This window comes from Vespula pensylvanica, chromosome 2, assembly GCF_014466175.1.
Source record: "Vespula pensylvanica isolate Volc-1 chromosome 2, ASM1446617v1, whole genome shotgun sequence".
Taxonomy (NCBI): domain Eukaryota; kingdom Metazoa; phylum Arthropoda; class Insecta; order Hymenoptera; family Vespidae; genus Vespula; species Vespula pensylvanica.
This window is the reverse complement of record NC_057686.1, coordinates 3,068,248-3,090,173: the sequence shown is the minus strand read 5'-3', so window position 1 is coordinate 3,090,173 and position 21,926 is coordinate 3,068,248. Positions and strand designations below refer to the sequence as shown.

The window sequence follows — 21,926 nt, the reverse complement described above, 5'->3', positions numbered from 1 at the left end:
AGAATATGAAAAAAGAAATTAAAAAAGATGAAAAAAGATATAAAAAAAAGAAAAGAAACAAAAAGAATTCGACGCGAGATGTTCTCTTCGAGAAGACGATCACGACGAGATGGCGTGTCGCGAAGCTGTAATCGTACGTAATATTACGTTTTATTTCTTTCTTTCTAGAATACGTGATTCCAAGCGTGCCGTTAAACGTTTCAAATCCATGCCCTTACCGTAAGGGTAATACCCGACGTATAAAGTAACTTTACCACCGACGATGTTTTTTTATTATTCGACGATTTATCGCGAGATCCAAGCAGAGGCTCCAAGCATCTAACTCTCTTCTTTTTCCTACCTCTCACCCTCCTATCTTCTCATCCCCCTCTTTCTCGTCTTAACGAACGCGCCTTTCCAGTGATTTTTTAACGAACCACCGAGGTTTCCACCTCGCTAAGGATGACATTCCACCGCTTAAAGTTTCACGACGCATCGGAACTCCGAAAGATCAGATTAGAATCGGACGACGCTCGAGAATTTATCTGCGCTCTGTAGAAATAATCAGCGGGGTAGTCCCAGCAGGATCGGCAGGTACAACACGACTCACCTACACTAAGTCTCTTTCTCTCTGTCTATTTCTCTCTTTCTCTGTCTCTTTCCCTTATTCTCAGTTAGGTAGGTATTACGATCGTATTAAAAAAAAATTTTTTATTACTCGACGTATTTTTATTACTCGATCTCCTTTTCGTCCCAAAAATAGATTCGTTCGATCGACTGAACGTATTTAAGATAAGAATTAAAAAATAGATACACAAATAAATAAATAAATAAAAAAGGGAAAAAAGAAAAGAAAAAGAAAAAACGAGCTTTGCGTTTTGGATCGTAAGGCAGGTGTTTGTTGAATCGCCGAGAAATCTTCGGGCTTGTAATAAATCGATCTTAGAAAAAGACATACCACGAGGTCGGTAAGGATATTTATTGTGTAAAAACTGCGAAGGGGTCGCACACCTAACGGCGAGCCCAGAATTCCGTCGTCGGCACTCGTCGTGGGATTAGATCGCGTCGCGTGTGAAATAACGCAGAACGGACTCGGTAGGAGCAAGAAAAGGAATGCGCCTCTCTCGATTCCATTTCGGAGATCTCGTTGGATCCTGTTATATAGCGTTGAAAGTATAACAAAAGAGGGGAAGGAGAGAAGAGGGAAGAAAGAAAAAGAAAAAAGAGTGAAATAAAAAAGAGAAAAGAAACGAATTATTCTCTGCTTCGAATACTCACTTCTGCTCGCAAGGAAGATCTCGATTGCTACATTCTGGAGGAGATAACGACGAGAGAAGATAGCTCGGACCTCGGAGAAGTACCATTTTCCATGTAGGTGGTCGCAGTATTTCAATACCTAAAATATTATTAGAATAAGATAAACCATTGATCAAAATAAATATTCATTTTATTAGATACTATCTTGTTCGAATAAACGAACCAATATAAATAAAGTTCACCTTTCTTCGATGTCATTTTCAACGTGTAAGATGTTTGAAAGATAGCGAGTTTACAGCAACGAACGAAACTTTGTCTTTCAAGTTTGCTTGTCGTGTATCGATAATACGAACGATACCGATAGATAATCAATTATATTGATAGCTTTATATAAAGCTTGATACATACACTGTGGTAAGATTAAACTTTGATCGTAAGGGAGTTGTCGTCGTAGCTAAAGAATTTTTATAATTGTATCAGATAGATGTATACAGATCTCTCGAAACACACCGGAAGCCATTAGTTAATTAATTTCAACGCAGGTGTATTATGAACGTATTAGAAAACGATGGCGAGAAAAATAAATCGCCCGTTTATTTAATGTTTCCTTAAAGCGAATTTTATTAATTGAGATAAGTTAAATTATCGCGATATCGTACAACGTAGGTATTACATGAAATATAAATCGAGCTCTATACACCAATTTCCCGTATATTTCTATATCGTGTTTTTATTTGAAATAAAACTTTTTCGGAAGAGTTAATTATATGTATGTACTCGAGCACTATACAACAAATAAAAATAAACAAGAACTATAAAACTAATTATTATTCCTATTCCAAGATCAAATTACAAGGTCTATAGAGAATTTATAGACGACAAATAATAGCTTATTTTCGACATCAAAATCATTCATTATAGAAGGATAAGATCAAATTTACGGCACTGATATCCTCCGATGAGATTAATTTATTTTTCAGAAAAATTTCTGAATAAAATTAGGCTGGTTAAAAAAAAAAAAAATTATATTACTTCTAAATAAACATTATCGATCTCCAAAAAAACTTTTGAAGATAAATGAATTCCTTAACAAGAAATTCTTGAAATAAATAATTCGATTATTTCAAGGATGTTTCGATAATAAAATTCAAAAGATTATTTTCGTGAATGGCATTACAACAGGATGATATTAAGAAGGTAGGTAATCTTCCGAAAAAAAAGAAAAAAAGAAAAATAAAAATATTCCAATGAGTATGCAACCACATGACTATAAGTATGTAACCTGGATGCAGTGAAGTGTGATGTGATATAATGAGACCAGTGCCGTTCGCAAGATGGCCGTCGTGGTAGGAGGAGCCTCCTGCTGAGTCGAGAATCGATCCCAGGACCTCGCGGACTTGCGCTCTTCGAACGAGTCGTGAACAACAACCCGTTGGCAAAAGGGAAAGAAAGAAACAGAGAGAAAGACAGATATATATATATATATATATATATATATGTATATATATGTGTGTGTGTGGGGAGATAGAAAGAGAGAGAGAGAGAGAGAGAGAGAGAGAGAGAGAGAGAGAGAGAGAGAGAGAGAGAGAGAAAGGAAGGGAGAAAAGGAGAAAGGGTGTGTGTGTGCGCGCGCGCAAGACTGAGAGAGCCTGTCCTCGAGGATCCCCAATTTACTGTTCCGTAATCTAACAGGCCCTTCCATTTTTCCCTTTTAACGAGGACGCATCGATGATGCTCGAGATATCCTCGCGCCTTGCAAATCGAATTATTCTCAAGATAATCAGTTCGCTTCGTTACTTCCCAATTAAAGATATTTTTTGTCGTTGATTTGTGATAAAAAAATAAGAAATAAAAAAGAAATAATGTCTCGTCTTATTGCCTTTATACCAATTTCTTAATGTTTAAGCAATAACTAAATATTTTGTCTGAAAGGTGTTAATAATGTTATACAATTGCATTCGACAATTGCGATTCTTAATAAACATCCTCGTCGTTAATTTCAACGACATTTTTTTTATCATTTTCATATAACTAAACTGGATATATATACAAAACGGAGAAGTAATTTGTTTCACGTCAGTTTCTAAATAGTAATTTCATCTCGCGAAACGATGTCATGTTGTTCCCGAACTTAGAAAGCCGTGGAAGGACATGAACGATAGGATGAAGTAATAGACGTCAAGACGAATCAGCGGATCGTGAAAAAAAAGGACATCCTGACATGTACGCTTGTGTGATCTTCAGTAGTCCGTCGGATACTAACCTAAAGACTAGTGATGACATTAGGGTGCCGCACATATTCCACGCCCGTCAAAACCCAATTACGAAAATGTAAGCCGTTTCGAATCTCTCATGGGACCATAAACGTCACATCGATGTGAGAAGAGTAAATACTTGCCGAAACCAAAATCGATTAACTGGCATGATTATATATTTTGCATGATAAATAATTACACAGAATAATTAATTATTCATTTTTCGAATGAATAAATTAATCCCTCTAAATCAAGAAATTTGGTATCGTTAAATTATATATGCAAAAATAAAACAAATTATAGGAGAGATTTTATAATTATTGAAATATCAATATTCAACTAGCTGAAAATGCAAAATGATCGAATGATGATAGTTAATCATTCTGTTTACTCATGGATCTTCGATTTGTAGTATACACAAAGGAATATCGGAGTCCACCGATATCTACCCGTAATACGCAAGATTGGGATAGGGAGTGATCGAGGGTAAGGGTAGGTAGAACTTCAACCCCTGAGGATGCGCGTGCGCGTTTCCAATGCATTGCAAACACTGGGAAAAATTGATAAGGACCGAATCGTGCCATAGCATTTATTATTTAGATACCTGAATCGTGGGATATACAGATAAATCACGTAGATGTTAGTAGGGGGAAAAACAAAACCAAAAAAAAGAAAGAAAACAAGAAACGATAATCGTAAAAAACGACGACCTTTTTTATGTGAATACTAATTGAAAATATTGATTAAAAATATTTCATTTTACTCGTTAAAAAATGTCAAACAAGCATGCCAAATGAGTTTAGTCAAGCCAATGACGCGACAATAAGCGAACTTAAAATATAACGATAAGTCAAAAATATCTTTGAACATCGGTATAAAACTCACGAAATTGATATATTCGTTTCTTATTGTCTCCGAGAACGAAGCAAAGTCAACACAATTAGATTTCCCATCTTTGTGACTTTCCGTTCGCGAGAAAGGAGAGCCGAGTGACGTCGAGATACGACGATGATTAATAAAGTTTACTCGCGTACAAATATACCTACGTCAGGGTGATTCAAAGCGAACATGACGTCCCACAATCTCGAGAGGAAATAAGAAACATTTATGCATGAATAAATATTGAATAAAATAGAAAATGAAAGATTTTAATTAGAAAATCTCAGATTTTTCCATCTGCGTCATTATAAATTAACACGAATAATATTTATAAACGATGGAGAAAGGCATAAATATTTTGTAAATGAACGGAGAAGAAGAAAAAAAAAGGAAAAAGGAAAGAAAAAAAGCCTATCGCACGCGCATTCGAAAATGTTCAAAAAAGCGTTCGAAGCGTTTAAGAAAGAAGGTCCTTTCGAGGTGTCAAGTGGTACGCGATTAGTGCTCCCCATGCAGCAACTCGTCTATCATCGAGCAAAACCATGCTTGGCTCAGCGGTACGCCGGTGCTCGCGCGCGATGACAATGGGTGACGTGATGTAACAACATGTGTCACGTTCGCAAGAGACGTGGCCCCTTGCTGCTTCTCACTACACGCTTCTTTCTCTCTCACTCTGTATTTTTTTCTGTCTCTCTCCATCTCTCTCTTTCTCTCTCTCTCTCTTTGCTCTCGCTTCTGTGCACCAACATAGAAGACCCCATAGAATGGGGAACCACTTAGCAGTCCTCTACCGGTGTATACAACAAACAGATTAAGTGCTGGACAATAATAGAGGGACCATACCCTGTTCCCACCCCCTCTTACCCTTCTCGAACCGCTCTCTTTTCATGTTTCGAGCACCCTCTCGATTTCTTCGAGTGCTAACTACTCGAAATCACGATACTTCGGTGTGGTCGAATATTGGGGCGATGATCTTCCTGAATAGAGCAACGTATGGCAAAGATCTGAGGTATTGTTTAGATTTAGAAAGAAAAAAAAAAAAAAGAAATATCTTTTTTCGATTTTGTTAGCCTATCGTAAATTTGTTACGTTGTAAAAAATTATTAATTTTTCATTGCGGACGGATTCTTGAATAAATTTTGTAATCCTTTAATCTTTTAAACTTTATATTTAAATGATTGAATTAATATTGAATTAATTGATATCGTCGAAGAAGACCCTTCCTTCGAAGATCAGCTTTAAATTCAAAATGCGAAGGGTGATAGGGACATCCTGACAAAAAAAAGTACAGAGTCGTTTACCTTGAAGAAACGAGGCAACTAATGCACGAAACATTCGGGAGCCATCGTGTCGATCTCAATGAAATATGTCTGCCACGTGCGTGTTCTCATACCTTTATTACCTACTCGTATTTTGCTCGAGATAACGCATTACGCCATCCAAGAAATAAAGGGACCAAATGTTATTAGTTCTAAGAGATGATCGAAACGATACAATTTTTTATCTCATTTTATTAATCAAAACGAATTAATATTCGAATCGACAATATGAATTTAAAGATTTTCAAAGTATATTTATGCAATACCAATCGTGTTAACAATTCAAAAACGAAACAACATATTTTCTATATCGTTAATTCTCGAGTCAGCAGGTTTCCCGAATTATCGTGGAACAAGGTAAAATGGTATATAATGCGATCTATTTCCGACAACAGATGCGTGGAAACCGTATGTTAATTCTAATAACGAGATAGGAAATAATTAGGAGATAATTATAAAAGGATATTTCAAAACAAATTACGAAATTCGAACATATCGAATACGGTAAGATATAAATAGCTATCAATGATCTTAATATTTTTATCTTTTCTTTTTAAATAAAAAGATAACAAATAAAGTGTTATTTAACGATGAGATTAATTGAATATTTATGTGAAGGTTCGATCATTTGAAAAGTTTAGATCAGAAGAAATAATAAGAATCACGTAAGGCAATTCGAATGGATCAAGAGATCGCAATTTGTAAGGATTTCTTTTTTCGTATCATTTAACGGGCGTAGCATGAAATAGGTGCTCGGTCCATGAAATGCTAGCATCGAAAACGTCCACTGGCTTTGCCGGCTGGCAAAGCTCAACGACCGAGTAGGGGATTATTTGGGATTACGCGAGTACGTTCGTTCGAGTTGATTTACAAGACGGACTCTACTACCCTCCCTACTCCCGCCTTTTTTATCTCCCTCTCTCTTCCTCTCCCATCAAAGATGTTCCACATTGTTTCTCTCGTTCGTATAGAGGCTCTCGTTCGTATAGAGGCTCTCGTTCGAAAGAAACCCCTAAAGAAAGAAAAATATAGAGATCCCCGGTGCAACTGGAAACCAAAAGTTCGTCATATACCTGCAAACTTTTTTCAGAATAAAAGAAGCATTTCCAGCAAACAACCTTTCGTCACGGCTGCTCTTTTCGAGACACGATACCTACTTTCGAAAGATCCCGAATAGAAAAATCCCGATGAAGATCAAGATGAAGATCAAGATCTTCGGCAAATTCTACTGATACAATAATACCGTAAATAATAGATACAGTAGTAAATAGAAAGATCTATCGATGGGTAAACATTTTCCTGAGAAGATGAATTCTTCGATATCATTCATTATTCAATTGGTTATTTTGATCAAGTAAATATAATCGATGACATAGGGATAAAATTATCAACCTAATTCTTCGAAATTTCTCTTTCAAAACGATCAAAAAAACATTTTCAACGATCTTCCAAGCTCTTAGGAATAAATTTGTTTCTGCCATACGGTAGCGTTAAGAAATTGAGCACTGTCTCTCGCGAGGGTGTACAAATAATTCAGATGATAAACGAATTAAGTCGGAATGGGATGATGAAAGGCACATTTAGGGGTGCTCAAGGCAACCCTCGGGTCCTGCCTTAATGCGAGCGCTGATGTAGCAGAGCGTTTGACCCCTCGACTATCCAGTAGCAAGAGAGACAAAGAGAGATAGAGAGAGATAGAGAGATAGAGATACAGAGAGAGGGAAAATTTGGAATACGAACGTAGTAGCATGGCTCATGAATCAAGTCGCATTAGTGAGAGAGAACGAGGCAGGGACTGTCGGGACTGTTACCAATCTACCACTCTGACTCCGAGTAGATTGGATTCTCGAGCTTTATTCGATTACTCGCCGTACGAACGCGACCTAACGAGTGCAATCTCCTACAAGTAGAAGAAAGGGATAAAAAGAGAAATAGAAAGAGAGAAAGAGAGAGAACGAGAATAATGTGAACTTAAAACGGAATCTTCGAAAAATTCGATTGCCCTAACTCGAACTCAATAAAATGTATCCAAAGAACTAAACTGATTTAAACTTTCGAAAAAAAATATCTAACATCTCTGCACAACATTATTCAGCAAATAGATATTCTTTATCATACCCACAACACGTTACCTACTATTCACGATCGTGATCTAAAAGAAAAAATCTCCGCGTGCAAGCTGTTTTTCCTGCTGGATGGGAGCGCACCTGCTTTTTTACCTGAAGGAAATATCTGATGCAAATATTTTCGAAATAGAGGAAAACTTTCGACGAGGAAAAAAGATAAAACTCGAAAAACAACGATTATTTAGAAGCGAAGAAGTTATGTTTCTATTAAAATAAAGATAGATGAATTTATCAGGTTGGCCTCGATGAATCGATGAACGAATGAACGAATGAACGAATGAACGAATGAACGAATGAATGAACGAATGAATGAATAAACGAAAAAACGAACGAACGAACGAATGAATAAATAAATAAATAAATAAATAAATAACCGGGGAACGCCGGTTCAGTGGACATGGCGGTGAGGATATAGGAGGAAGAGGGTGAGTCGGGTGAGTCGAGACGAGTGAGGACGTGCGGTAAAGGGGTAGAATGGACAGAGAGGAGGTATAGAGGATAGGCGTGGCGAGAGAGAGCAGAGGCGCACGCTCGAAACTCGCATTGAGGCGCGCGTCGACTCGAAAGGCGGGACTGGCCGAAGTTGCAAAGGCGGATCGAGCTCGAAGCCGGCGTGCTGTGGCGCGTCGAAAACGAACCTTTCCTCTCTCTTCCTCTCCCTCTTCTTCTCTCTCTTTCTCATTGTCTGTCTGTGTCTCTCTCTCTTTCTCTCTCTCTCTCTCTCTCTCTGTTTATCCGTCTTCTTTACCGTGAACGAGCAAGCGAGGGAGCGAGCGCGCGCGGTGCTCGGCGTGATCGCGCGCGCGGCACGATTCGAGTCGCCGCCGTCGAGGAACGTCGTACGCGCGGACGAGAGAGCACCTGCCGCTTTTTCTCGTAATATCGTAGCTAAAGCGAGCAGAAGAGATTCTCGAACGAAAACGCATCGTCGAGTGTGTTTTTATATCGAAGGAGGACACTACGATTAGGATGAACGCGAGAACAATCTCGATCTTCCTCGGGATGAGCAGAACGAGAAGACAGAAGGGTTCGGTGAGCTGCTGAAGAGAGAAAGGGGGAATCAAGATTTTCTTCTTCTTCTTCTTCTTCTTTTTCTTCTTCTTCTCCTTCTCCTTCTCCTTCTTCTTCTGTTCCCTTTTTCTTTTTTTCATTCGAATCATCGAATTCTCTCTGTTATTTCTTTTCCCCTCTTTCGTCACCTCCATCCCTCGGTCTCGTAAGTGAAAAAATGTTGGTGCCGCAGGAAATGATGGCGGCTCAGTCGAAGATGCTTTATCAAATCAACAAGTATTACGGAGAACGCGTGCAAGCACGTATGGGACAGGTACAGAAGACGATAAGAGAAGTTTGTAAGGTCGTGCAGGATGTGTTAAAGGAGGTTGAGGTACAAGAGCCACGCTTCATATCCTCGCTGACCGAGTGCAACGGTCGTTACGAGGGTCTCGAAGTGATTTCACCGGGGGAATTTGAGGTGGTGCTATACCTGAATCAAATGGGCGTCTTCAACTTCGTCGACGACGGCACCCTGCCGGGTTGCGCCGTTTTAAAGCTTAGCGACGGCCGCAAGAGGTCCATGTCTCTTTGGGTAGAATTCATCACCGCGAGCGGTTACTTGTCCGCGAGAAAGATCCGATCGAGATTTCAGACCTTGGTGGCCCAGGCCTGTGACAAGTGTACTTATCGAGACTCCGTTAAAATGATAGCCGATACTACCGAGGTGAAGCTACGTATTCGAGAGAGATACGTCGTTCAAATCACACCGGCATTCAAGTGTTCCGGCGTGTGGCCAAGATCGGCAGCTCATTGGCCGATCCCCCATATTCCCTGGCCTCATCCTAATCTCGTCGCGGAAGTCAAAACCGAAGGTTTCGATCTTCTTTCGAAGGAGAGCGTTGCTTTGCAAGGGAAACAATCGGCGATGGAAGGAGACGCCTGGGTGTTGAGTTTTACCGAGGCCGAGACCAGGCTCTTGCAGGGTGGCTGCCGACGCAAATGTTTGAGCATTCTTAAAACTCTCAGAGATCGACACCTCGATCTTCCTGGCAATCCGGTAACGAGTTATCACATGAAGACCTTACTCCTTTACGAGTGCGAGAAACATCCTCTCGAAGCCGAATGGGACGAGGCTTGCTTGGCCGATCGAATGAACGGCATCTTTTTGCAACTTATTTCTTGCCTCCAATGTCGAAGATGTCCTCATTATTTTCTACCGAACCTCGACTTGTTCAAAGGAAAATCACCCAGCGGCTTGGAAAACGCCGCCAAACAAGTTTGGAGACTGACCAGAGAATTGTTGACCAACAGCCGTGCTCTCGAGAAACTTTAGCGATCTTCCCTTAGATGCAACATATCTTTCGTGATACTTTGAAGATAAAAGAAAAGACAAGTGTGCATTAATGAACTGTTCTTGAAATAAAAGCCTCCCTTTAATTCGCCGCAACATTTCGCGCAATAAGTTTATAATTCATTCTCTGTTACTATATTTAATTACTTTAAATACGAAACATATTTGAATCGAATCGTCGAAGTTCTTCACCTGCCACTTTACGTAATGCTTTTCGTTCAATCGACTGAATGTCCCGGTTTAAAGAACGAAGAACGAACGTTCGACATTTCATACATTTCGTGAAAAAATTGTACTTTCCTATATAAATCTATCATTCCCCTATATACATCTATTATCCATCGACGCAAAGCGTATTGTAATTCTGTCTATTTCGATTTTAAAAAAATAAAATTGAAGAACATTTATAACCATTTATAAAAGCGAGCTTACGGCAAAAGAAAGAACTGCGATTTCATTGCGCATCGTTACGTGTAAATAATTTTTGATATTATTTAAATGATATTTATTATTAATATACCTAATCAAATCGCTATTTAAAATTATAAGACGACAATGTACATAATAAATGCATTTATCTCGATGTAAAAAAAAAAGAGAAAGAAAGAGAAAAAAAGGAACAAAATGAGCCATGTCTTTCTATAATCGACAAACAACTGTGATGGAATCGATGACACTTTAACGACTTATTTATCATGCTCGAGCATAATCTAGGTAACGATTATTGTCTCCGTAATACGTAGTTATCGAGTACTTTCGAGAGAACGACTTGGTGTTCGGCGTAGCAGCGACTATCATTTTTATTACCCCCTTTTGCATTTTATTACGTCGGCATCCTATCTTAATTCTATCCTAACGTTTCTCTTCCTACCATCATCGATGCTCGAACGACGCTGTTTAAACTCCCGTCGGATAATTTTCGTGCTTCGCGGCGCGTGTCAAATTCATCGAATGCTGCCACTCGATCGCTACCGTTCTTACATCGATCAATACATCGTTTCCAAATGGTAGATCGACTTAATTACCATCACGATTACACTTATTAATGATTCGTGTTACATATGTCCTTTGTTTCGGATGTCCTATTCGCTTTGTGAATAATTTTACATTTTACTGTAATAATACTATCACCTAACGTTGTCTACTATTTTTCATCGAATTCTACTTCACCTACTCTATTTATCATCGTAAAAGAAAATATAGAAACTTTTGCATTTTTTTATCTTAAAAATGAAATTTACATTCATTTTGCTTAATTCTTTTTCCTTTTTTGAAACAGATAGAATCGTTTCTTTAAAAGTCCACAAATTAAAAGTCCGTACGAAAAGTGATTAACCGAATGAAAAATGATTATTCGAGGGAATTCATTCAACAAAGTACGAGAATCATTAATCCTCTTAATTATCCGCCCAAGATATTTCAGTTCATTTCAGGTTAACACATAGCTCTTTGTCAAGCCGCACCCATATAGCATGACCATCGAATAATAACTTTCTCATGCACGATCTAATGAATCAATCTCTTAAACGGAAATGATCAAACAAAGATAGAATTTAACAATCGTAAAATCGGAAAAGCAAAAGTAAAAACGAGGAAAAGGTATAACGATAAAACATCGACGGAAACTAAATCGAAGGAAAATAAATACGATGGAATTGAAATTACGATCGCTATAGCCAAGTTAGGGATGAAAAACCATGAGAAGGGTAAGAATGGGGAGGAAGAGGGGTGAGTTTTTGGATCGTAGAGAGGTTAGCCGCGTAGGTTACTTACACATGCACAAATAAGTAAGTAAGCATACTGTACTATATTATAGACAGACGAGTATGATAGTGTTGGTGAGTCGTGGCGTGGTCGGAAAGTCGGATCGATTGTTTCGCGTCGACGTTGGAACTCTCCGCCCTATGGTGGTCGAGCTAACCGAGGATTGGTCGAATTAACGCAAACCGGGGGCGTTACCAAACCATGAAGCACGATCACGCGAGAAAGCCGACACGCCTCCAACTAGCAGCAGGGAAGGACGATTGGATCTACGAAGGTGGAAAGCGGCGCAGTCGACAATCTGCTCCTGCACGGAGACCCTCGTTCGTCTCCTTCTCCTGCATCGTTCGTGTCTCCGATAAGAAATATTCGAGAAACGCAAAGGGTACGAAGGAGCGTTCGTTCGTGAGATAAAAAAAAAGAAAAAAGAAAAAAGAAATAGAACAAAAAAGGCTAAGGAAGTAGAAGATAAAAAAAGGAAGATTTTTTGGAACGGGAAGAAAAAAGAACTGGACGAGATCATGTGTCCCGTCCGATTGAATTTTTTTTGATAGAAGATAAGACCGAGAGTAGAAAAAAGACGGGATTAAATTTAAGAATGCGGTGATCGAATTCGTTGGAAAAAACGGAGAAGCCCTCCGGGCTTCTTAAAGGATTTCTGGGAAGGAGCCCGGGCCGAGTCAGGCCGGTCCCGGTGCAAAGATGTTGGTGCCGGCTGAGATGCTGGCCGCTCAGTCGAAGATGGTTTACCAGATCAACAAGTACTTCGGGGAACGCGTGATGGGTAGGAAGAGTCAAGTGGCAAAAACGATTCAGGAAGTTTGCAGGGTTGTGCAGGATGTACTTAAGGAAGTCGAGGTACAGGAGCCTCGTTTCATCTCTTCTCTTACGGATTACAACGGTCGATTCGACGGTCTAGATGTGATCTCACCTACCGAGTTCGAGATCGTCATCTATCTCAATCAAATGGGTGTATTAAACTTCGTCGACGACGGCACGTTGCCTGGATGTGCGGTGTTGAAACTCAGCGACGGTAGAAAGAGATCGATGTCACTTTGGGTAGAGTTCATAACGGCGAGCGGATACCTATCAGCTAGAAAAATTCGATCGAGGTTTCAAACGTTGGTTGCCCAGGCTTGCGACAAGTGTGCCTATAGGGACTCGGTCAAAATGATAGCAGACACGACGGAAGTTAAGTTACGGATACGCGAGAGATACATCGTACAAATCACGCCCGCGTTTAAGTGCGCCGGACTCTGGCCAAGATCGGCCTCTCATTGGCCAATCGCACATATACCATGGCCACATCCGAATATCGTCGCGGAAGTTAAGGCAGAGGGTTTCGATATGCTCTCGAAGGAATGTATCGGACTTCAGGGAAAACAGTCGGCCATGGAGGGCGATGCCTGGGCGTTGTCCTTCATCGATGCTGAAAATCGACTACTCCAAGGTGCTAGCAGAAAGCGTTGTCTGAGTATTCTCAAGACCCTTAGGGATCGACACCTTGATTTACCGGGCAATCCTGTCACCAGTTATCACATGAAGACATTGTTACTTTACGAATGTGAAAAGCACCCTCACGAGGCCGAATGGGACGAGGCCTGTCTAGGCGATCGAATCAATGGCATTTTCTTACAACTTATTTCCTGTCTCCAATGTCGAAGATGTCCTCACTACTTCCTACCTAATCTTGATCTCTTCAAAGGGAAATCACCTAGTGGCTTGGAGAACGCAGCTAAACAAGTCTGGAGACTAACGAGAGAATTATTGACGAATAGCCGAGCATTGGAGAAGCTCTAGTTTACAAAAAAAAAAAAACAAAGAAGAGAAAAATATTCGAATTAAATACAATATTAAAACGTTTTTAACGATCGATCGATTCCTAGAATCGACATCGAACGCTAGTTTCTCATTCATCGAGCGTTCTCATCTTTCGGAGACATCAACGACAAAAGAAAAAAATAAAAACGTACCCAGTGATTTTTGTGATCGTGCAACGAACGGCTCGCGTTTACGAGTTAGTGCCATAATTGTCTACGTTGACGTTCCGTCTTAAAAAAAGCAATTCGTTTCTTTCCTTTCGACGTACTTACTCCCTTTTTTCTACTTGCGCGGAGAAGCTGCCGTCGCTCGGATGGATCGCGTTTTCTCGTCTCTCTAAAAAGAAACGCGGATTGGCCCTTTGTCGTTCGCGATCATCATCTATAAGAAACTCAATAAGATAGTGAAAATGAGTGTGTCTATTGACAAAAAGGAAAAGGAATAAGAAAATACGACGAATTTTCATGCTCTATCAAAATGTTACACGATACAAAGGGTCAATCGTTTTTCATCGACTGTTTCGTTTCCCGCCGCTATGTAAATAATATTTGAAAGATATTTATTAAACTGTGTAACGAAATGTAAAATACAGTACCTATTTATACGAAACCTTCGACGCGTTTTCTTTGATCAAACATCACGAAACCATTCCTACTCTTTTCATCTTTTCTATTTCTTTCTTTCTTTCTTACTATCCTAACGATCGTTCTCCGAAAATCAAAGCCTCGTAAATTTCTCGATCGTTGTTGGTAAGATCGTTAAACGTTTCGTTCGATAAACGAGCTGGCTCGTGGAGTGCGAGTTAGGTCTCATAAATTTTATACTCTCTCACACTTTTTTGTCCTTTCTTCGATTCTTAAAACGTCTATGAATATGAATATAAAGGAGAGAATTTTCTACTTTGTCGTTTCTTTTTCCTCCGCGTTTTTTTTCCGGTTTTTACGCGATTGGTACAATTTTAAAAGCGTGTTTACCTACTTATAAGGCAGACATACAGATAAGTTGATTAGAAATTTATCGTAATGCGTCCTAGCTTCAAAAGGCTTGCCCTTATTTAATGATATAAATGTTAACATGAAAAACTAGTTTCAAACAACCATGCTAAACAATCGCTAAACATCGTTATCGTTACTTATCACGAACATTACGCAAATTGTAATGTTCTTACATTTTATGTCAGTATTTACTTAATCATGAATATAGTCTACGAGAACTAGTTTCACATCGTGTATTATAATTACTAACGTATAATACTCGCAGAATATTTTAATTATTTTTCTTTTTATAAGAATTTTAATTCTAACCGTAAGAATTAATAATCTTATGTACATACATTATTATATATTCAGATTTGAAAAACAATTTTATCGTATTACGTTGAAGAATAAAAAAGTACAATTTTTAATTTTTCTTCATTAATTATTAATCAAGATAAAATCGATAAATGGGTCGTTAAAAAATTTATGCGAAAGAAAATGATAATGAATCCATCTAGTAATAAAACGTTTAATGAGAAGTAACGTTGTACGTGTTAGAAATGAATTTAAATGAAATATTTTCAAGCTTTGTCGACACGATCGATTCTAAAACGCGTATCAAATGTAATGGTACAACTCTGACTGACAGAAACGAGCGTGAAACTGGCAGCGTTTCAAGCAATATTACTAATAATCTTGTTTATCTTCGTGCATCACAGAAATTTCAAATAATCTTCTACTTACTATCAAGTGCGAAGAAGTAAACTTGCAAAGTAAGTAACTCTAACTCGTCTCAAAGTTCCCGCACAAAATTATTTACAGAAATAAATGCCGGTTCTATCTATACCGAAAATTCGTTTGATAAAGTTAAATGGTAGATAACGTACGCGAAACTCAAGAGAGATCGAAAAATAAATAGCGTGACCAGGCTCGTTAGTTTTAAAATGAGCTTATATCTTTGTCATAAAATATGTGTACGAAAGATAACGGTTCTTGGAAATAGTTCATGCTTTTTTACTCTTTCTTCTTTTCTTTTTGTTGTCGCTTAATATATTTCATTCTAAAAACGAATAAACCTGTAAGAAAGAAGAAGAAAATAATGAACTTGTCTAAGGACATTCCCGTCAAAATTAAAATTTAGAGGTTGATTAAGAAATACGTAACTAATGCTTGGTATGAAAGCAAAAAGAAACATGAACTGCTAATTACTATTGACGCTGATAGGATAAACCGTATAGATTTTAGATCATTCATATAATCGATCATTGTATAATCTGTACCAAGGAGTTGTCAGACGCTATTTCTAATAGCATAGAAAAACAGAAGCAACAAGGAATAATCTGTAAGATATTTATTATAGGTACGCACGTTCGTAAAAAGTTGATTAGAATAAATTATTAATATCTTGTATAGTTCGCATAATTTCTAGGTAGTTGAATGATTAAACGATTTCATATTATTAATCGTTTGATCTACACTTATAAAGTGAATATTACTGATCATTATTTGAAATTTCTGCTCCTTAATATTTTATTACCTACATCGTAACGATCCATTTTATACAATTATTATTTCAGTCTTTATTTAGCGATCTATCGATAAAATGTCCTGTGCAATAATAATATTTTATATCTACGAGGAAGTTCTTCGAACTTTTTGAGTTTTTTTCCTTGTTTATTCTTTCGAATATTATCTGAATGTAGTATTTTAAGTTCGAATTGAGACATGCCGCGATAGGATGTTTCACGGATAAGAAACTAAGAAAATCACCTATTAGGGAATACACTCTTCGCTTTGGTATCATCGGTTAATCGCGACAGAGATAAGACGATTCCTTAAAATGTTTCGAGGAGCTATTGAATGAAGGTGCACGTATTTCAGAAAATACGAATTCTGCCGGTGCAAAATGTCCGTTCGCTATCTCGCAGTAGGAAACCCGATCACCGGATGAAGAGGAGCGGAATTTTCAACGAATCACGAGTAGGTGAGAGAGAGAGAGAGAGAGAGAGAGAGAGAGAGAGAGAGAGAGAGAGAGAGAGAGAAACGAAGGTAAAGGGTCTAGAGAAAGAGAGAAAGAGAGAGAGAGAGAAGTATGCAAACGACGAGAAGTCATTCTCCTTTTTTCCACGACGACGATCTTTCGAATGACCGGCAACAAGGATCCTCCGTATCGACGCATCGAGTGGTCCTAAAACTCGAATCGTGTCGCTACGAAAAGACAAAATGAAATAGAAAAAGAAAGGGGAAAAAAATCTAGGAAAAGAGAAATAAGAAGAAGGAGGAGAAGAAGAAGAAGAAGAAGAAGATCAGGAAGCGGATGGCGAAAGAAGGCAGAATAGACGAAGAAGTTGAAGGAAAGAGGAGAAGAAGATGAAAACGAAGAGATTGAAGAAGAAGATGAAGAAGAAGACGAGCGTAGGATGTAAGAAAGAGAGAGAGAGAGAGAGAGAGAGAGACAGAGAGAGAGAGAGACAGACAGAGAGAGAGAGAGAAAGAGACAGAGAGATAGAGAAAGAGAGAGTCGGGTTCGTGCCGGCTCATTCCATCTCTTTCTTCCACGTTCCTTCTTTAGGGTGATCTCAGCTGGTCCTCGTCGGTTGCCAGGACCTCCGCTATAAAACGCTCAGATAAAGCCGCGATGTTTATATGCGGGGATCGCAAGCAAGCGAGAGGAGTGCCGCGTGGAAGGAGAGAGAGATATACCTGCTGGCCGAGCGCCGACAAAATAATAAGACAAAAGGCACACGGGGGTGGGGGGTGGACGACGGTGGTGGCGACGGAGGAGAAGAGAGAGAAAGAGAGAGAGAGAGAAGGAGAAGGAGAGGAGAGTGAAGCGAGGGGAAAGAAAACCGGACAGGAATGCACGCACGGGCGAACTCGAGGCTCGTTGCAGCCTTCTTGCAGCCTCGCTTCCAAAGCCATCCTCCTTATCTTCCGTACCTACTTCGAGCGAGTTCTCAAAGCTAACTTTTGGTTTCTTACTTCAACGACACGATCGTTAATAGTTATTTAATAGTCTCTCACTTTTGCTAACGCCTTTCGGTATCTAATTTCTTCTAACAAGGACCGGTTCAATCTATATTATCTCATAACGAATAGAACTCTTCAAATCGATTTTGTGTAATACATTTACTCTCGCACTTGCATTTCTGTTTGTATAAAAAAAGAAAAAAAGATAAGATAATAAAAATATCACGATTGGCTATAGAAGAGAACTTTTTTGAATAATATTTTGAAATAGTTAAGTATTTGACTACTTACTTGCCGAATATTCTACATTATGAAAATACTTTAATAAGATCGAAGACCCTTAACTTATCTGGCCATGCATCTTTGTCTACTCTCTCTCTCTCTCTCTCTCTCTCTGTCTCTCTCTCTTTCTCTCTCTCCTTCTCTCTCTTCTCTCTTTCTTTCACTCTACTCTTTTATTTCATTCTTTTTCTCTCTTTTTTCTTCTTACGAGCGCAGACACGCAAACTCGCGATATGCACGCGCGTTTAACGTATACTCGTCGTCGACGACGAGCGAGCACGAGGACACGCTCGACAAAGATCGCCATAATCGATATCGACGGAAGTACTCGTGCTACGCTCTTTGATGTTTTATACTGGCAGCGTTAAGGAACGTGACCTTCCCAATTGTACTTTTTAATGATTTAAATAACAAAACAAATATCTATACGAGGTATGATCAGAATTCGTGTCTTCTTTCTTTCTGTTAGAGACACGAATAAAATGTTTAAAAAAGTAAAGAAAAAGGATAAAAAACAAAAAAAAGAAAAAGAAAATTAAATCCAGACGATATCCACTACTTTCTGCAAAACTTTTTCATTTCTTCTTGCACGCGAGCTTCGATAAAATCATACTGGCACGACGTGGTAGAGAGAATCATGGAAGGAAGGATTGTAAAAATAACACGAATACTTTTTCACCGGACTTACGCGGGTCTTGTAAATTTTGGCGACGATAGTATAAATACCTTATATTTTATAAATTCTCGATGCTTTTTATCCTTCTTTATTGCAAAAAAAAAATTTATTACTTTTTTTTTTTTTTTTTTTTATTGAATTTCACGATCGTATTCTTAACGAAAAAACAAAGAAGAAAAAAAAGACAAAAAGAAAATCCCATCGATAGAAATGTTTAACGTGTTTTTTCCTACACCTTATGTTCCTTTATCCTCTCGTAAGAATTCGCAATATAACCTCTACTGGTCTTTTCACGTAAAAAAAAAAAAATATCTACATTCACGACATTAATTTTATCGATATCACGCTCGTAAAGTTACACCGTTATCTCGTGAGTTCTTAGTGCACTTATCGAATTCTCCATGATACTCTACCTTTCGTTTTTTCTTCTTATGTTCGAAATGCATCAAGTAGGTATATGATATATCTGCCTCTCTCTCTCTCTCTCTCTCTCTCTCTCTCTCTCTTTTTTCTCATTTTTATCCGAAATCTTTAATTTCGTCGATATAATTTTCAAAAAGAATGGTATATAAAAAGAAATCCATTTTCTAAGCATAACTCGTCCTCTTAAATGAAACCCATAGAAACGTGAGAAAAGAAAGAAGAGGAACGTCGCAGGAGATTTAAATTCTTATCGCGAAGAACGAATACGCCAGAAATTACGCGCCTTTCCTTTATCGCATCCCGCATACCAAAACGATTGCACAACACAAGAAATGTATATCGTATCGAGATATCGTCGCGAGATTCTTATACTTGACTTTACTCGTGATTAACGAGAGAATGTCGGTAGCAGATGCGAATGAATTTAAAATAAACGGCGCGAGCTTTACCGGCGATCATTGAATTTATATCGTCGTCCTTTCGATTGAATAAAATTTTATTTCGTGATGACTTTAAAGCGGAAGAAGACGATACCGTGACAGATACCATCGAAGCAATCGATATTTCTTGTCAAATCTTGAGAATTTCTTTGAAGCCGACGACTCGTATTTCATCTTACTTCGAAAAGATTAATTCTAATGATGTATAATACATTCGCATTGTTATACTCGATCGTACGATCGATCGGATTGCACTTATGCAAGGATCTAATCAATAATAATTAATCTTGAAAATATTATCAGAGAAAATTGTTTATTTCGAATCGCATTATCGTAATTTGATTTAACATCGTTATTTCAAATTTCGAAAGAAAAGAAAATTAGAATTAAAAACGGCAAAATCGACGATAAGTATTAAAACGATAGATACAGATCGTCTGAAAATGTTTCGAGGGCTCGTCTCTTTTTCGGGGTCACATGTGCGTTCTCGTCGTCGTCCGCGACGTTGAAACCCACCCTCCGTTCCTCCCCGTACCCAAAGTCTGAGAAGACTCCACTTACCGTCGGCATTATCCTACGAGCCGTTACAGCTTTATGAGCAAAACCACTTAGTGTATCGTCGCCGTGGGACTCCGTTAGGTCATTGCGTGTTGATATGAAACATTGATGAGAAAACGAATAAGGGGTGTCGCGTAGAGCGATCAAGGGGTAGTTTCGAGAAGCTATACGAGGATCTTCGAAAAACAACCTGTCGGAGAGGACGAAGAAAAAAATGTCTTATCTCTTGAATTTTATTTAAAATGAATACGCGAACGAATAAAAGTATCTACGTATAACTAAATTTTAATTATTACTTTGGCCAAATTATTTTCTCATGTTTTTAAAATTTTCTAAGATTATTTTAATTATTCCAAAAGATGCCAGTAAAAAGAAAACAGAATATAGAATTATCGGGTTCGAAATGTGTTACACGAAACTGTAATCTCATACTTTAAAAGACTCTTATCTCATACTCGCGTCACCGTACTCGTAGTCTCGCCTACTTTACGTCGCGATTTCCTTTAACGATTAAAAAAGATTGGGATGGTATTTACGAAGGACAAGAATACCCTCTTTCTCCTTTTCTCTTTTTTAAACCTTCATTTGCTTTTCAGGAGAGCCGATGTTCCTCTTATTATTATTTTTGGAGAATACGAAATTAATGTGGGTTATTGGATAAGAGAAACAAAGTAGGAAAGCGGATCTTTTACGGCCTGACTCGCGTGTTCACCCAATGGCGTGGATAACGACTTCGAGTGGGTGAGAAAAGTGTCATGGACATCCGGTGATCTGGTTAACGTCTTCCATGGACCACTCTCGTCTCTTTCTTTCTCTCTTCAGAAGAGATCTTTGCCTCTTTAAATGCATCCGATTCTAACGGAAGGCAACTATACTGGCGGCTCTCTTTGTTCTCTCTATCCTTTTTTTTTATTTGAGGAAGAGAGAGAAAGAGAGAGAGAGATAGAGAAAGAGACAGAAATTTGGAGGAGACTTGTTTTCGATTCGGTCCGGTAGCTCAATATATATACACACACACAAATATACATAACAGCAAATGCGTCGAAATCTGGCGTGGTAAATCAAGCGGCAGACTAAGAGAGTACTTTACGTTAAATGCGCTAAACGTTCTCGGATATTATACAGTTTAGAACGTGTTGCCCGCCATTTTTCACTGCTCGTTTCTCTTGCCGGAAATAAGAGAAGAAATGAGAAAAGGTTATACGTTCAGATCGTAGTCGATTTGTAAGATATTTTTTCTGAAGGCCACGAACGTTCTACATTTTGCGATTATTGAAATTTATGCGTACGCATGTCCTACGTACAGTCGACAATGTCACTTTTCTTAAATAAAAAAGCAATCGAATTATAGTACAAGAAAGTATCGTGTGACGTTTAAGAAATATGTAAGCCTGTATTGGCACGTGGCATCGCAATTTTAAGAAGTACGTAATCACTTTATCCCGCTCGTATAATTTATGACCGTAATATCCGGAAAATTCTCGATTGATATAAACGATCGCAGGGTAGGAAAAAAATGTTATTTCCCTATGACCAAGTTCGTACGAAAGTTTCGCCTTCGATATTTCACCTGAAACGACTTTCGAAGAAATATGGACAAGGTTTAAAAACGATCGATACCTTCTAGTTGTTTTATAAAATATAAGGAAAAAAAAAGAAAATATAATAATATCGATCTCTAGAGAAAAGATGAGAGAGCGATTTTAAAAAGCGTCTCTACTAGCTCGAGGAAAACAAATTGAATCGCCCACCGACCTTCGTGATACCATTACCATTGAAAGGGGTAAAGGACGGCTTAAGTGCAGGCGCAATATAATTTATCAGTCCAGAGGGAGACGATTATTAACGAGTCTTGCCAC

At 38.4% G+C, this 21,926-nt stretch overlaps 3 protein-coding genes across 13 annotated transcripts in view; 2 read left to right on the top strand and 1 right to left on the bottom strand.

Annotated features, from left to right (window-relative positions):
* LOC122627304 (neurobeachin) overlaps positions 1–21,926 on the bottom strand; it is a 191,157-nt gene that overhangs the window by 13,006 nt on the left and 156,225 nt on the right. For all 11 annotated transcript variants that reach the window (XM_043808371.1, XM_043808373.1, XM_043808368.1 and 8 more), the window contains one exon: positions 1,258–1,375. In XM_043808371.1, coding sequence (XP_043664306.1) covers positions 1,258–1,375 — 118 coding nt within the window. The remainder of the gene's footprint in view (positions 1–1,257; positions 1,376–21,926) is intronic.
* Positions 8,582–10,255, top strand: LOC122627308 (protein mab-21-like). The gene has a single exon (XM_043808380.1). It carries the CDS (start codon positions 9,044–9,046, stop codon positions 10,139–10,141), a length of 1,098 nt encoding a protein of 365 aa, XP_043664315.1. The 5' UTR covers positions 8,582–9,043; the 3' UTR covers positions 10,142–10,255.
* Positions 12,199–14,350, top strand: LOC122627307 (protein mab-21). Its single transcript, XM_043808379.1, has one exon. It carries the CDS (start codon positions 12,623–12,625, stop codon positions 13,718–13,720), a length of 1,098 nt encoding a protein of 365 aa, XP_043664314.1. The 5' UTR covers positions 12,199–12,622; the 3' UTR covers positions 13,721–14,350.

Bases quoted from the DNA above. Each gene is read 5' to 3' on its own strand.
- LOC122627307 (XM_043808379.1), top strand. From the start codon at position 12,623: ATGTTGGTGCCGGCTGAGATGCTGGCCGCTCAGTCGAAGATGGTTTAC.
- LOC122627308 (XM_043808380.1), top strand. From the start codon at position 9,044: ATGTTGGTGCCGCAGGAAATGATGGCGGCTCAGTCGAAGATGCTTTAT.